The sequence below is a fragment of the Mustelus asterias genome, chromosome 4 (assembly GCF_964213995.1).
Source record: "Mustelus asterias chromosome 4, sMusAst1.hap1.1, whole genome shotgun sequence".
NCBI classification, from domain to species: domain Eukaryota; kingdom Metazoa; phylum Chordata; class Chondrichthyes; order Carcharhiniformes; family Triakidae; genus Mustelus; species Mustelus asterias.
In genome coordinates, this window is record NC_135804.1 from 48556602 (window position 1) to 48574810 (window position 18209).

Consider the following 18209-nt stretch of genomic DNA (forward strand, 5'->3'; position numbering starts at 1 on the left):
TAACCCATTAAAATACAAAGTAAATCTATACCCTGCCACTGTCATTTTCTGATACTACAGGGTTATTTTCACTTCAAACATTACCTTTCTTTTATTATTTGTTTGTAGGATGTGCATGAAGCTGTTAAGGCTGTATTTACTGCCAAACGTATTTGTAAGTGCTAGGTACTATTTAAACTTAAAGTCCAATTGTGTTCATTTGAGACTTTAACCATACAGGCAACAGGAGACAGTTTGGCAAAGTAATTCAGGAAATTTAAAAAAAATTATATATTAATACTTCTCAAACGTGGGCAGGATTGACTACAGCTCTTGTTTTCTGGTTCAGCCTTGGGCATAGGTTGACACTCGGTCTCTGTCTCTCCCCGTAACTTCTGCTTCCCTGTGGACAGTAGGTTCTTCAGTTTCAAACTTGCTGCATGATTTACTCAGTGAAAGCTGCTGCTTATTAACCCTTTCCAAACCACAACGCACAGCATGGTCAATGTTGTTATTGCATTCTGATTGGCCTAAATGAGGCAAGGCTAATTCCCCAATTGGCTGAAGGAGGGTGTGATAAATTTCCAATTGGTTTCCCAAGTGCCATGGTCATCTATTGATTTTGTTTACCGTTGTCCCTGATAGTCCTCTAAGGTGCAAATTATGTATGGGACCATCCCTCTCATTAAAGTTTGTTTCTGTTACTTCTTGCGAAGGTAAAATAATGTTTCATGATATTTTCCTTGCCCATTTGTTCAGAGTGAAGGAAATATGCTATCATGCCCCCATGATTGATAACTTGAGCTGATTGTCTCAGCCTTTGTTTAATTGGTATTAAATCAGACCCCTATCAGTGATTGCTTCTAGAGGCCATTTTGCTGGGTTGTGAATTAGCTTCAAAACAATGGATAGAGTGGTAAAGTTGTTTATAACTGGAATGACTTTAATGAGGCCCATGATGTGGACGTCTAAGAATATAAGATCACAGATTAAGGCAGTAATGGTTTGTCTAATCAGGGAGCCCTGCATATGTACACAATGCATATGTACACAATGTGGAGGTACGAGGAAGTACCTGTTTAAGTGTTGTTTACTATGTAAATAAATCTAAATTTGGTGAAGAGACACGGACCTAATAAGAGTTATTTCAATAACCTTAAAACTAATAAAGAGGATTACAAAGTGGGTAGTACTTAGAAATTATATATAAGCTATGTATAGAATCTAGGTGAGAATGGTTTTAGATGTCTGCTTTTATTTGAGGTAAGACAGCATGTAGCATCTGGAAATATGGGTTCATTGGTCCAGGTGCCGAATTGATTTACAGGTATGTCCTGTCAAACCTCATTAAAACAAATGATTTTTCTGAGAGAATTGCTTTGCCATAGTATTGCTGAGACCAGTTCATCCATACACTCTTTGAATATTTGCTATTGCCTATCCACTGACATCCCTGTAAGTAACGTTTCCCAATCCATCATAGCCAACTCACATCTCATACCATCGCAGTCTCCTTTAAGATTCAAGATCCTCATCTCAGAATCAACTATATCACTTTCCACCTTAATGAAAAATTTTCTCATATCATGATTGCTCATCTTTAAGGGGTCTCGCACAACTAGATTGCCAATTATTCCTTTCTCATTAGACAATATCCAGTCTAGGATGGCCTGTTCTCTAACTGATTCAACATATTGGTCCTCTATGGTTTTCCAACTAATTTGATTTGCCCCATCTATATGCAGATTAAGTTTGGGGGTCATTATACAACGCTCACTAATGTTTTTTGCTCTTTGGTGTTTCTCAGCACTACCTATACAGATTCTACATCATCAGAGCTGATATCTTTCCTCACTATTGCATTGATTTCCTCTTTAACCAGCAAAGCAGCTCCACCACCTTCTCCTTTTTGTCTGTCCTTCCTAAATACTGAATACCCCTTGATGTTCAATTCTCATCCATGGTCACCTTGCAGCCATGTCGCCATAATCCTGACTATATCATACCCGCTTACATCAATTTGCACAATTAATTCATCCACTTTATTGTGAGTGCTCCACGCGTTAAGGCACAAAGCCTTAAGGTTTTTCTTTTTAACAATGTTTTTTTAAAAAAGTGACTAAAATACTGTAGTTTTATATTCAACATAAAAGAAGATCTTGTGGCACAGTGGGTAGCATCCCTGCCTCTGATCCAAAAGCCTCAGGACTTGATGGCCAAGGAAGGTTCATTCATAACATGGCCAAGCATGTTCAGTGTGTCAACTTGCAAATCCTTCCATTACTTCAATGGCTGGCACTAAGAATGAGAGAGGCGCCTGGTCAGCTATGCTTGATGTGAAGTGGTGCCCCTCAACTTATAAGCCTCTGGCGACAGACTAGCAACCTGTTCTGGGAATTATTGCTACGGAAACAGACAAACGTCTGCCTTTAGTGTACCACTGGGTGTGAGAAGAGAATTGGAATAAATGTATGAAAGAGTTGGAGAGGAACCTAGGTTTTGATCTGATATTAACATTTCCCAGATCAATGAGTGTAGAGTGTATGTATTATGACTCATAAGACGGTACAACTGTGTGGAACAGGCTGAATGGGGTCTGTATGGTCTTATTCCTGTCCCTCATTTTTTGTACATGTGATATATTTTGCACGTCAAAAAGCTGTTTTCAACTAAGCGCAAGCCATTTCCTAATCATAGGTGACTGGTATATTATTTAGTATTCTTTATGTTTCAGGCCTTGACATTGTGGAGAGCATTTCTGCTGCCTGTTCGACTCCCTGCCAAGGTAAGACCTGGAGACTTCTCAATCATTGTCCTCTCTACAACACTCAATGTTTTCAATCATCTTCACATTTGGAAACCATTGTCTAAACCTTTAAGCCACTGATGATCAACAGGCCAAAGATTTCTTTATTTTAAATATGTCATTGTCCTGGTGTGATAGTAACTGACATCATATGGATTCTCCTTGAATTGCCAGATTGGAAATCCATCTCAGTCTCACTTAAGTACACATGGAAGAACTTCCAGGGTGCCTCATGAACCAATACAATGTTGTAAGGTGACCTGCATCACATACTGGTGTGTCATCTTAATCAACTGCAATTGACAGAGGGGCCAGCCGCGTTTGGTTAACCTCCCTATGTCAAGAAATATCCAGCCAGATGAATGTGAAGGTTATTAAAATTCACAAGCAGCCTTTGTTTGACAAAACCAACATGTTAAAGCTGGAAGCATAGGGCCCTTTTTCTGTTAGATTCGGGAATTACAAGTCAAGCCATTTTCTGATGTTCCATTCCCACTTCCTGTATAAATCCGTGCACACGTGATTTTTCCCCCACCCATTCAGAATTGGGATCAGGCGGGGCGGGGGGGGGGGGTTTGAGGTTGGGATCAGGCGGGGGGGGGGGGAGGTTTGAGGTTGGGATCAGGCGGGGGGGGAGGGGGGCTGCTGCCTCCTGTGGCAGGCTTAAGGTGGGAACAGAGGCAGGCAGGTGCCAAGACTGGCAGGTTAGACGGTCTGCTTCCGTTAAATGGGGCTTCAGCCCAGTTCTATTCATGACTGTTGACTCCTCTAATTAATGCCTCTCATCCACCACTACCCACCATATCCCCTACATACCATCCACGCATCCTCCATGCCCCACATCCTATCCATAACCTCATGCTCCCTCTATACCCACTCATCCAGTATCCACAATGGACAGAACTCATAGGACACAAGACAGGAGCACAAGTAGAGATATAGCCCGTCGAACCTGCTTCTCCAATCAATGCAACCATGGCTGACCTTGGGCTTCAACTCCACTTATCCCCATTCCCCAAATCTCTTGATTCCCTGAAAGACCAAAAACTGTCTCTTTTAACTGTAAATATAGTCAACAATAGAACTCTAAAATAACATTGGGAAGTCCATTAAAATGCTCATGAAACCAGCAAAATAAATAATCATTCAATCAAAACAATTGTTCCACTTTGAAGCTCATGAACTGTCAATCAAACACATAACCATTCAAACTCCACTTGAAAACAATTATTCCCCTTCTCATAAATCTGTCAAAATAAAACAACCAACTACGAAGAAATATAATCCTAGTAAATGGTCATAAAACTGTCAGAAAGCTCACAGCTCCTTTGATAGCTGTCTAACCATCCCTAGACAGGGATGGTTAGACAGCTTTATCTACTGTCTAATCCATTAGTGGGTATTCTAACTCAGCGAATCAATCGTAGAGAGATTCCACTGCACAATGTATAAACAATCCCTGTGGAGTTGAATAAAATTGAGCCTTTAAAGTTGTCTGAAAAAATGGCTAGCCATCTGGTCAGTTTCTTTTCAAAAGCTAAACTGTTTTCTAGGCTTCAAATCAGCACAAAAATCAAAGCATGGGATCTAGATGACAATATCTGATTCTCAATACAGTTGAATGCATAAGAGCCCTTTGTCCACTGCAGGAAGTACTCTAATCTATCTGAACACTTACACAATGCTACCCAATTTAATGGTCGCCTATTTGTTAAGGCAAGAGCTCTGTGATCAATCACTTTTTAACAACAGGTCAAATGATTGTCAACTTGAACAGACTGATCTGAAATATTTCACACTGGCTTCAGAAACCTACTGACCCTGTTGAAGATCTCAAATTTAGGGAAATTCAAATTTGAGGCCAGTATTCAGAAGGCCTTTGAATGCATGTCATGTTGCAACTGGCCACATTTTGTGTCAGTCAAAATGGCGGTGGCAGGAACCAACTGAGAAATTTAAACTTGTCGTCTCCCCTCCCCCACCTTCATTTTCTGATCAGCATCAGGAAAGCAATTAATTTAATTTGAATCTAAAAGGTAAAGATGGGTTAACAGCTTGGATATGATCCTTTGTCATAATGGGCTTGGACAAGTGCAAGGAGGGTACTTGTCTGGAGTTTAATTAATGTGCAAAGCTCTGATCTATTCAGATTAAATCACGCAGACTGGAATTTTCCAGCCCTGCCCTTCAGCAGGCGGAGGCAGTGCAGCATTGGTCACCAAAGAATAAAGAAAATTACAGCACAGGAACAAGCCCTTCGGCCCTCCGAGCCTGCACCGACCATGCTGCCCGACTTAACTAAAGCCCCCTACCCTTCCGGGGACCATATCGCTCTATTCCCATCCTATTCATGTACTTGTCAAGATGCCCCTTAAAACTCACTACCGCATCCGCTTCCACTACCTCCTCCGGCAACGAGTTCCAGGCACCCATTACTCTCTGTGTAAAAAATCTGCCTCGTACATCTCCTTTAAACCTTGCTCCTCGCACCTTAAACCTATGCCCCTAGTAATTGACTCTTCCACCCTGGGAAAAAGCTTCTGACTATCCACTCTGTCCATGCCTCTCATAATCTTATAGACTCCTATCAGGCCTCCCCTTAACCTCCGTCGCTCCAGTGAGAACAAACCAAGTTTCTCCAACCTCTCCTCATAGCTAATGCCCTCCATACCAGGCAACATCCTGGTAAATTTTTTCTGTACCCTCTCCAAAGCCTCCAAATCCTTCTGGTAGTGTAGCGAGCAGAATTGAACACTATATTCCAAGTGCGGCCTAACTAAGGTTCTATAAAGCTGCAACATGACTTGCCAATTTTTAAACTCAATACCCCAGCCGATGAAGGCAAGCGTGCCGTATGCCTTCTTGACTACCTTCTCCGCCTGCATTGCCACTTTCAGTGACCTGTGTACCTGTACACCCAGATCCCTTTGCCTATCTGCTCTTAAGGGTTCTGCCATTTACTGTATATTTCCCATCTGTATTAGACCTTCCAAAATGCATTACCTCACATTTGTCCGGATTAAACTCCATCTGCCATCTCTCCGGCCAAGTCTCCAACTGATCTGTATCCTCTGATGGTCCTCATCGCTATCCGCAAATCCACAAACCTTTGTGTCGTCCGCAAACTTACTAATCAATCCTGTTACATTTTCCTCCAAATCATTTATATATATATTACAAACAGCAAAGGTCCCAGCACTGATCCCTGAGGAACACCACTTGTCACAGCCCTCCATTCAGAAATGCACCCTTCCACAGCTACCCCCTGTCTTCTTTGACCGATTCGCATTCTAATCAGTATTCTGTAACTTGATTTTGTGTCTCTGTATGCCCCGTTTGAGAGCAGATATCCACTCCATCTGACGAAGGAGCAGCGCTAATGGCATTTGCTAATGGCATTTGCTACCAAATAAACCTGTTGGACTTTAACCTGGTGTTGTTAAAACTCTTACTACGTTCTTTGACCGAGCCAGTTTTGTATCCATCTTGCCAGCTCACCTCTGATCCCATGTGACTTCACCTTCTGCACCAGTCTGCCATGAGGGGCCTTGCCAAAGGCCTTACTGAAGTCCATGTAGATAACATCTACTGCCCTACGCTCATCAATCATCTTCGTCACTTCCTCGAAAAACTCGATCAAGTTCGTGAGACATGACCTCCTCTCACTAATACGTCCACTTATTTCTAAGTCAGAATAAATCCTGTCTCGAAGAATCCTCTCCAATAATTTCCCTACCACTGATATAAGGCTCACTGGCCTGTAATTACCTGGATTATTCTTGCCACCCTTCTTAAACAAAGGAACAACATTGGCTATTCTCCAATCCTCTGGGACCTCCCCTGTAGCCAGTGAGGATACAAAGATTTCTCTCAAGGCCCCAGCAATTTCCTCCCTTGCCTCTCTCAGTATTCTGGGGTATATCCCATCAGGCCCTGGGGACTTGTCAACCTTTATGTTTCTCAAGAACCCCAATACCTCCTCCTTTATGATCTCAACATGACTCAAACTATCCACACATCCTTTCCCAGACTCATCATCCACCAAGTCCTTCTGTTTGGTGAATACTGATGCAAAGTACTCATTTAATACCTCGCCCATTTCCTCTGGTTCCACGCATAGATTCCTTCCCTTGTCCTTGAGTGGCCCAACCCTCTCCCTGGCTACCCTCTTGCTCTTTATATATGTACCAGTGGGGTCTTCTGGTCCTGCCGAAGTCTACAGCTTTTTGCATGGTTCATCTACCCCGACACAGGAGTCACTTTCAGCCTGACCAGGAGATCTCACCGGTGGGAAGGGCCATAAAATCTCACCCTCAGTGAATTTGTTGAAAAAGAGTTTTATATAATTTTTACAATCAATAAGCTGTGGCTGGAATCTTGACATTGTGAGTCAAATTTACTCTCTGATTCAATTTCCATAGCCAGCCTATGGGATCAGGTGACACTCAGTAATAAAGATAACTTTATATGTCTAGGTGGATTTTAAATCTGGTTCTGTCTTTAAAGTGGTTTGCCTCCAAAAATACTTAAACCAGGGGCTTTGGCCATAGCCATCAACTGAGGTTCTGTCCAAGGGCACCCTGGACGGGCCCTGGGCTCCTGACAAGTTTGGAAAGGCGACTTCAGTGATTTCAATACTTTAAAATGCTTACTTCTGTTTTAGATGATTAATCTGGTAAAATTAGTAAGTGTCGTGGTGTTATTTGGGTCACGGTTGCTATATGCTACTGTATATATTTATAAAAGTCTGGTTATTTACCTGACTCCAGACTGTTGAATTAATATGATGGGAGCTTCAGCAGAAAATAAGAAATAGCCGCGTTATGAATGCACCTTCCAGCTCCTCCCCAGCGGCGTGTTTTCCTGTGGCGGAGGTGGCTCGCCATTGGCCGCTGGTGAGCTTCCAGTCCCGCCGAAGTCTGCGGCTTCTTGCTTGGCTCGCCTGTCCCACCGCCGCGAAGGGTGGGAAAATCCCCACAAAAAGTCTTTTTTTTCTCTCTGGTCCTCTCCGCAATGTCTGTCTGGCAGCTGTGGACATTTTTGTTTGAAAGGGCACCTTAAACTCGAAGCTGCTCCTCTCTCCCTCACCTGCATTTAATCAGCCGCAACAGGAGAGGCACGAAATGCTGGCCAGCTGCGAACATCGGCTATGTTTCCCACCACACCGAGAGCTGGAACATCAACTCATGGAGATTTTAACTAGGGCGGCATTCAAGGCAACATCAAACGCTGGTTGGCTGGCACTGAGTGAAGTTGGGGAGAGATAGGGTTACAATAGGGTCTGGTGGGTGAGATAGGCCAGGGTAGCAGAGGACCAGCTTTGCATGTGGAGTCTGGGAAAGCAGTCTCGTTCCTCGTGGCCCCACTTAAATCTTCCAATTTTATTATGAAAACAGCTACAAATATTTGGACTCCCATTTGCAAATATCACTGAGCCTGCATCAGACAGGCACCTAGACCACCTCAGAAAGGACCAGTTAAGGTAGCGGCATGGAGTGAAAATGTGGTAAGTTGCCAGAAGTGATTTGAACTATGCAATCACTCCTGTGATTGCTTGGAAAGGTGATTTAAAATTTCCCCCTTTTTTTCTGTATTCAGGTTAGATCATGTGATTTGAAAGAAAAATCATTTATGAGTATGTGGTTAGGCCAGCATTTATTGCCTATTTATTGCCCAACTGAAGTTGCCATGATGATGATGATGGTGGTGAGCTGCCTTTTTGAATTGCCGCAGTCTTTAAGGTGTAGGTACACCCACAATGAGTTAGGGTGGGAATTCCTTGTTCTAGATTCCCACTTTCAGCATCTGCCATACCCTTAAGCCTCCATAGTAATTTGTTTATCTCGAAGCAGAAGTTGCTTTGTTTCCCTTCCTTGGCACCAAGGTGAAAGATGCAAACTGAAATTCACTTTATCCTGGCTAGTTAGAGGAATATCAAAAATGGCAACTTAATGAAGTTTATTAGTTGAGGAGGAGTGATGGAGTTCTGTGTCCATCGCAATGATAAATAAAGCTTTTCCATGGGGTGTAACTCATGAGAGCTGAATTAACTAAGATGGTCTTTGGTTGGTGAGACACACAGATGGTCTTCCACCTCTTGTAGAATCTTCAGTGGATCTACAAATGAATTCTAGAGTGTCAGCTCCTCTAGCTAACAGGAGATGGTTATCTCTCAAGAATAAATAACTGCTTTTCATCTGTCTGACTGAAATATTGTAATGGAGATGACTCATCAACAAGGATTTTACCGGCTTGCCGTGGCCCTGATATTGGGACCAAATGTGATTCCTGTAGACAGCAGGACCGTGATGACAGCCTAATCAGCTGCACAATCAAAATAGCTGCTGATGAGGGTAAAGGTGATGGAGAGGTGCTCCTGATGGTCTGGTACGAAAGTTACCAGGAAAACAGGCCCCGACAATCAGAGGGGTGAATCCTCCAGCAGTGTTGTCAGAACCATGGGAATGGCGCTTGCGGCTAAGGACACCCCCTCATCATGGGGCTTCTGGAAATGAAAGTTCCTTCCCCAGGAAGCTTTTGGGAGGTAGACTCAATGTACAAACATACAAAATAGAAGCAGAAGTGGGCCATTTGGTCCCTCAAACCTGCTCTGCCATTCAATAAGACCATGATCGTGCCCCCTAGTTCTGGACTCCTCCACAGGAGGGAACATCCTTTCCACAGCTACAATGTCAAAACCATTCAAGATCTTGTACACTTCAATCAAGTCACCTTTCGCTCTTCTCAACTCCAATGGAAATAAGCCCAGCCTGTCCAACCTATCCTTAAAAGACAACCTGCACATTCTGGGTATCAATTTAGTAAGCTTGCTCTGAACCTCCTGGAACTCGTTTACATCCTTAAATAAGGAGACCAAAGCTGCACAGTATTTGGGATGTGGCCTCACCAATACCCTCTATAACTGAAACATAACATAGAATCATAGAATTTATACAATGCAGAAGGAGGCCATTCGGCCCATTGATTCTGCACTGACTCTCTGACAGAGCAGCTTACCCAGGCCGACCACGCCACCCTAGCCCCATAACCCCACATATTTACCCCACTAATCCCCCTAACCTACACATCGTGGGACACTAAGGGACAATTTAGCATAGCCAATCCAACTAACCTGAACATCATTTATGCTGTATTCAATTCCTCTCATAATAAAGGATAACATTCCATTAGCCTTTGTGATTACATACTGTACCTGCATACCAACTTTTTGTGACTCATGCACGAGAACATCTAGATCCCTCTGCATCTCGGAATTCTGCAATTTTTCTCGATTTAAGTAATACTCTGCTTTTTTTATTCATCCTGCCAAAGTGAACAACTTCACATTTTCCCATATTACACACCATTTGGCAGATTTGTGGCACTCACTCAACCTATCTATCCATCTGCCAATTCCTTATGTCTTCTTCACAATGTGCTTTTCTATCTTTGTATCATCTGCAGATGTATCTACCATGCCTTCGCTCCCCTCATCTAAGTCATTGATGCAGTTGGTGTACTCACCATGTGGCAAGAAGGGGGTTCTGCCAGTCAAATCATAGAAATCATAGAAAGAAATCATAGAAACCCTACAGTGCAGAAGGAGGCCATTCGGCCCATCGAGTCTGCACCGACCACAATCCCACCCAGGCCCTACCCCCACATATTTACCCGCTAATCCCTCTAACCTACACATCCCAGGACTCTAAGGGGCAAATTTTAACCTGGCCAATCAACCTAACCCGCACATCTTTGGACTGTGGGAGGAAACCGGAGCACCCGGAGGAAACCCATGCAGACACGAGGAGAATGTGCAAACTCCACACAGACAGTGACCCGAGCCGGGAATCGAACCCGGGACCCTGGAGCTGTGAAGCAGCAGTGCTAACCACTGTGCTACCGTGCCGCCCAGTTTAAATCCCTTATGCCCAGTTTAATGACCATCTTTGGGTTAATGAATTGGTCGTCGGCCTCCAGTTGGTGGACACCAGAACTGTTGCTGTTAGAGTCATAGAGATATATAGCACAGAAACAGGCCCTTTGGCCTAAGTCATCCATGCCGACCAGGTTTCCTAAACTGAACCAATCCCATTTGCTTGTGTATGGCCCATATCCGTCTAAACCTTCCCTATCCATGTACCTGTCCAAATGTCTTTTGCCTCTCAGGTCCCTTTTAAATCTTTCCCCTCTCACCTTAAACCTATGCCCTCTATTTTTGGACACCCATACCCTGGGAAAAAGACCTTGGGTATTCACCTTATCCATGGCCCTCATAATTTTATGAACCTCAATAAGGTCACCCCTCATCCTAGGCTGAAATGAACACCTTACTTAGAAATTCCTTACTGTCGTGAGGAATATACCCTGGTGGCAGAAACATTTTGAACTTCCCTCCTGATGCCATTTACTGCCATTTCAGCATCCTTCCTGCCTCCTGACCTATCTCAATGGGCTGAATGGCCTCTTCTGCACTGTAGGGATTCTATGATCTCCAAACAGCTGATAAAATTCCCACCATTATATCTACAAATTAGAAAATGCAGAAGTAAACCATTTTGATCTTTAAATATTCAAATGGCAATGGTTGATCAAAGATCCTTCACTCCCTTTACTTTTCTACGAACATTGACAAATATAATGCTAAATTGCAAATGCCCAATTGCTGCAAAAAGTGAGCAGCCTCTGATTAACCACAGTACAACGTAGACAGGTGGGTATGCTTTATACAGACCACAGTTCTATTTATATGAATGCTAGCAAACAAAGTGATCTAGATCAAAGTTAGCTACCAAACACAATTCTAAGTAAAATATAATGTTGGCAGTAGCAAATGTAATGAGGTGCAAGAGACTTATTGGCAGTGCAGAAAACACAATAAAGAATAAACATCCCAAAGCCGAGTGCAAAATGCTCAAAACAGACTGATGGATTGGTTCATTGCTGCAAACCTGCATATGTCTAGTCAGTGTCTTTAGTTGCTTGTTTTCATGCGGATATGCTGCAAGACCAGAATGAACTTTAGTCTCCTGCAGTGAATGAACCTTTGGAATCTGAAAGATGGATTATAGGGAATAAGGCCCCATTGTCAATTATGTCAGTCACAACTTTATAAGCAAATATCCAATCTTCCACAGTGTAGCTGTAAAACAGCTACCTTCATTTCATAGTAGATCGCCATTTGCACAGAACTTTAGATATGCATAGCGCATTTCAAACCATAAGGAGCAATTCTAACTTTCTCCATCTGACGTGAATGGGATGGAAGTGGCAAAAAATTGAGATACTGTTCTTAGTGCTCCCTTCCCACTCCAATCCCAAAGTCATTGTCATCATCATTAGCGAATCTGCTTTGTTTACAACAGCAAGAACACTTTAAAAATACGTATTTGGCTGTAAAGCATTTTGTGGCATCTGTCAAGCTGATGGTGACTTGCGTGAGTGATAGTAATCTGAAAGTTTACCAACTGACCCAACATATACTGAACTGTTCAAAAGAGGACTTTAAGACAAAACAACACACTGACTAAAGACGGCCACCACAAATCACCTGACATCTGGTATGGCAAGTTGACCACCTTCGGAAAATTCCACTGTGAATTTCAGTTCAGACATCCAAAAACATCCTTCACTGGAATTACACAGCTAAGGATGTGAAGAACCACTTCAAGAGGATTTATTGAAATATATTGGACATAGCATTTGCATTTCTATAAAGGCTACCTCTCCAGCGGTCACAGAAAGTCGGCAAGGACAGTGGTTATATGGAAATATGGTCTGCCTATTTAATCAGGAAGGATAATGACTCTCATTCAGGGGATTAATGGTCGGGAAATTATAGAATCTACCTTTTTTTGTTATTCATTCGTGGGACATGGGTGTAGCTGGCTGGACAGCATTTATTGCCCATCCCTAGTTGCCCTTGAGAAAGTGGCGGTGAGCTGACTTCTTGAATCGCGGTAAGAGTTTTAACAACACCAGGTTAAAGTCCAACAGGTTTATTAAAACTCTTACTGTGTTCACCCCAGTCCAACGCCGGCATCTCCACATCACTTCTTGAATCGCTGCAGTCCTTGTTCTGTGCGTTGACCCACAAGGCTGTTAGGGAGGGAATTCCAGGATTTTGACCCAGCGACTGCGAAGGAACGATGATATATTTCCAAGTCAGGATGGTGAGTGGCTTGGAGGGGAACTTGCAGGTGGTGGTGTTCCCATTTATCGGCTGCCCTTTTCCTTCTAGATGGAAGTGGTCATGGGAAGGTGCTGTCTAAGGATCTTTGGTGAATTGCTGCAGTGCATCTTGTAGATAGCACACACTGCTGCTACTGAGCACCGGTGGTGGAGGGATTGATGTAGACGTGATGCCAATCAAGTGGGCTGCTTTGTCCTGGATGGTGTCAAGCTTCTTGAGTGTTGTTGGAGCTGCACCCATCCAGGTAAGTGGGGAGGATTCCATCACACTTCTGACTTGTGCCTTGTAGATGGTGGATAGACTCTGGGGAGTCAGAAGGTGAGTTACTCACCACAGTATTCCTAGCCTCTGACCTGCTCTTGTCGCCACTATGTTTATGTGGTGAGTCCAGTTGAGTTTCTGGTCAATGGTAACCCCCAAGGATGTTGACAATGGAGGATTCAGTGATGGTTACACCATTGAATGTCAAGGGGCGATGGTTAGAGTGTCTCTTATTGGTGATGGTCATTGCCTGGCATTTGTGTGGCGCGAATGTTATTTGCCACTTGTCAGCCCAAGCCTGGATATTGTCCAGATCTTGTTGCATTTGAACATGGACTGCTTCAGTATCTGAGGAATTGTGAATGGTGCTGAACATTGTGCAATCATCAGTGAACTTCTGACCTTATGATGGAGGGAAGGTTATTGATGAAGCAGCTGAAGATTGTTGGGTCTAGGACACTACCCTGAGGGACTCCTGCAGAAATGTCGTGAAGCTGAGATGACTGACCCTCCACAACCACAACCATCTTCCTATGTACCGGGTATGACTCCAACCAGCGGAGAGTTTGCCCCCTGATACCCATTGATTCCAGTTTCACTAGGGCTCCTTGATGCCACACTCGGTCGAATGTGGCCTTGATGTCAAGGGCTGTCACTCTCACCTCACCTCTGGAATTCAGCTCTTTTGTCCATGTTTGAACCAAGGTTGTAATGAGGTCAGGAGCTGAATGACCCTGGCGAAACCCAAACTGGGCATCGCTGAGCAGGTGCTGCTTGATAGCACTGTTGATGACCCCTTCATCACTTTACTGATGATCAATAGGCGGTAATTGGCCGGGTTGGATTTGTCCTCTTTTTTGTGTACAGGACATACCTGGGCAATTTTCCACATTGTTGGGTAGATACCAGTGTTGTAACTATACTGGAAGAGCTTAGCTAGGGGAGCGGCAAGTTCTGGAGCACAAGTCTTCGGTACTATTGCCTTTGCAGTATCCAGTGCCTCCAACCGTTTCTTGATATCACGTGGAGTGAATCGAATTGGCTGGAGACTGGCATCTGAGATGCTGAGGACCACTGGAGGAGGCCGAGATGGCCAAGAAACAAAAATAACTACTGGTTTAGACATTAGATAAACAAACCCTTCTGAAAGATCATGTGATTGAAGTAACCAGCTTAAAATCTCTTTAACACAAGCTGCTAAAGGTAAAGGAGTGAGAATTCTGGAAAAGCTAGCAATGAAGCATTAAAGCACTCCCTTCTCTTCTCTCCCAAGTTAAGACCCTGGCCCTGATTTTACCAGCACAGCTCGCAGAATGGCATTCTCCATTGGCCTCAGGTGTGATCTTACAAGCCTCGGGCGGGCGTGCTGGTAAAATTCTGGCACCTATCTCTTACAGTTTCAAACTCCAGCATAGAGATGGTGAATTTTCCATCAACCGGAACCTCAGGTGCAAAATTCTGGAAGAGACCAAATATGGATTAGGAAAAATTGTTTCTGGCAATTGTAGTTACATGGTCTTCGATTCAACTCCTGGAATATAAAGGAATTGGAAAGTTTTCTGCTGCAGCCACAGTAACTGGCCAAGAACTCATAAAACAGTGAACTCTCGAGTTTTTATCTTTAAGCATTGAACTTTAATTTGGCCAAGAATATAATGATCTACAATCTAACTTGTAAATTTTGCCTGTGCATGTGTGAATGTGAGTGTGGGTCACAAAAGTTCAAGATGGGCATGTTTATCTTTTAAAAATATTTTGCTATTTTTTCCTGGGTAGGTTTTTAACTCAAGATAAGAGAGTCAATATTACCCCTCCTTATGTAGCCATAACACATCCTAAGATGCTATATAAATGCAAGTTCTTCCTTTTCGCTTTAAATACTCTTCCTACCTACTCTTCCATAGAATCCTGACAATGCAGAAGGTGGCCATTCAGCCGATCAAGTCTGCACTGACTCTCTGAAAAAGCATCTTCACCTGTGATCAGTGATGTTTCCTGCTTTCACCTTCAACTGGAACATTTAATCAATTTTGCTTCCAATTTTCACTCTTTTCTCACCTTCACATGGTCTGCCTCAGACTCTATCCTTCCCTTCTCTGCCGCTATTTCTGCAGATAGGCTATCAACCAATATTCAAACAAAAGCCTTTCACTATCACATAGCTTACTTTCTGGAAGGTCTCTATTCCATTATCCCAATTTTTATGTTTTCATTACATCTGTTCTGATGTTACAACCTTTGAGACTAACACTTCCAATATGTCTTCCTTTTCCTTCAACCAAGTATTCCCCCTGTCTTTGTTGACAGGGTCCAAAACCATGTCCATTTCCTTTCACACACTTTTACTCTTACCCTTCCCTTCCCTCTTAGAACCACAATAGATTCCTGTTATCCAAGCCTTCCCCCTGCCAGCTTCAATATTCAGCGGATGATCCGGGGCCATTTCTGCCAACTTAAGCATGATGCCATTTACAAAGACAATTTCCATTCCACTTCCAGCAGTCTGAAGGGTCTGTTTCCTCCACGACTCCATGGTCCACTCCTCAATCACCCCTATTGTGGAATTCACTTTCAGAAGTCGGATCAAAAACTGATGAGACACAGGTTTCTCCGCAAACCTTCTTTATTGCATCGAAGGAGAGATCGCTAGACCATGCGCATCAAGCATGGGTTCGTGAGTCTCTGTCTGGCTTACAAAACAGTTTCAGTTATACACGACGGAGATACATCCACATACTTCTGTTAGCCAATAAGGGCATAGCTGTATTGTTACATTTTGATTAGATTACTTCCAAGAACAAAAGGCGATAGCCACGTAAGGACATGGCTATTAAAGTTTCTGATTAGATTATTTTCAAGAACAAAAGGCCAATCGATAAGGCCCTGCCCTCCGAAGCCAGAACCACAATGACCTATCAGCAGTTTCTTTAATGTGATCATTAGTTTTGCTGGGCCTTGTCGCCCTCGCCTCAGGCCCTTTCCATAACCAGTTTATCCCTCAACTGATTCCTAGTTACGCATCCCAATTTTAACCCTTTCCTCTTCTCAATCTACCTTATACACATTCTCATTCCCTCTTGTCATTTCATGACAATCCTCAGTGTCCATGAATGGGTCAAAGGCAGGGGTTAGGGGATCACATTCGGTTATGTTAACGAACAAGGCCCGTTTTCCAGGTAACAGATCCTGCATAGAAGACATCATACGTTGTAGAATGCACTTAAGGACAGCAATCCCCATGAATATTCCCATGACCACCATTCCCACATAGATTGCAGCATTAATTAACCAATCACCCCATCCAACGTATCCCCAGTTTCCCCAGCTGCCCCATCCTTTTCCTTCCTTTATAACCCCTAACTGTTGGTCAATCTGGTTCACAAAACGGGTGATGTTAGCTGTGGCATCATCCAAACCCAAAATACACTTTCCCTCAACTATGGAGCATACCCCACCTTGGCGTGCTAGTAGACAGTCCAGGGCATATCGGTTTTGCAGTGAGAACAGTCTGAGGTTTTCCAGGCTCTGAGTAATCACCTTAAGGGCTCCCCGGGTTGAGTTGCCCAGAGTGGTGAGGCCACAAGCAAGATAGTTCCGGTTGTCAGCAGCCATCCGTCCAGAGACGGCTCCCAGGGAGAAGAAACCAGCGGCGCCATAACCATGAACTTGTCCTGGTGAAAGAGCTGTCAACTCTTTATAGTCTGCACAGAACTCTTCGGATACTTCTCGTTTGTGAATCCGTGCCAGGAGTGTATAATATTGACCCCCAGATCTCCATTGTCCAGGGCAGGGTACAGCTGTTGGGTATAGAGTACCTATAGCTACAGTCAGGGTAAGGGTATGTTAGGTAATTAGTAACCGTTCCATTATAGAAAAAGAAATATCCATGGTCTGTGTACATAGTCTCGAAGCGTTCACTCCCCTTAGTTTTGACCTTATAGTAAGTACTCTCAGTACCCAGATAGACATCTACTAGGTTAGAGCAGTTCACCAGTCTTCGGCCGTGGTCATCCAGGCGAGTGAGATTGGCTCGCCAATTGTACTGAATAAACCTGCGGACTCTAACCTCCAGGCACATGTGGGGGACTCGAACCCTCCACTTTCTTGTTACCTGTGTCTCTCCGACTGTCTTATGTCCAGATTCGGGGAGCCCGTAGGATCGTTACTAGTTCGCCGAAGGGATTGAGATAGAAGCACAGGATGGTAGAGAGGGACCAAGGTTAATCTTACCTTGTGGCGCCGTCCGTCTCTGTCCTTCCTCGCCCCGTCTCAATCGCTGACGCCGGTCGACCAGTACTATACGTTTGGGCTCCTGGTTGGCTCGCCAATTGTGGAATTTGCTTTCGGAAGTTGGATCAAAAACTGATGAGACACAGGTTTCTCCGCAAACCTTCTTTATTGCATCGGAGGAGAGATCGCTAGACCATGCGCATCAAGCATGGGTTCGGGAGTCTCTGTCTGGCTCACAAAACAGTTTCAGTTATACACGACGGAGATACATCCACATACTTCTGTTAACCAATAAGGGCATAGCTGTATTGTTACATTTTGATTAGATTACTTTCAAGAACAAAAGGCGATAGCCACGTAAGGACATGGCTATTAAAGCTTCTGATTAGATTACTTTCAAGAACAAAAGGCCAATCGATAAGGCCCTGCCCTCTGAAGCCAGAACCACAATTACCTATTAGCAGTTTCTTTAACGTGATCATTAGTTTCGCTGGGCCTTGTCGCCCTCGCCTCAGGCCCTTTCCATAACCAGTTTATCCCTCAACTGATTCCTAGTTACGCATCCCAATTTTAACCCTTTCCTCTTCTCAATCTACCTTATACACATTCTCATTAACACCTCCTCCCGTCCCATGGCACCTTTCCATGCAAGTGCAGGAGACGAAACACCTGACCTTATACCTCTTCCCTTCTCACCCAAAACATTCCTTCCAGGTGAAGCAGCAATTTCCTGACGGGATTTTC

The 18209-nt window shown here is 43.7% G+C and overlaps 1 protein-coding gene across 1 annotated transcript in view; it reads left to right on the plus strand.

Annotated features, from left to right (window-relative positions):
• The window catches only part of carmil2 (capping protein regulator and myosin 1 linker 2), a 151074-nt gene that overhangs the window by 16030 nt on the left and 116835 nt on the right, over window positions 1–18209 (plus strand). The window contains exon 3 of the mRNA XM_078210947.1: window positions 2714–2764. Coding sequence (XP_078067073.1) covers window positions 2714–2764 — 51 coding nt within the window. The remainder of the gene's footprint in view (window positions 1–2713; window positions 2765–18209) is intronic.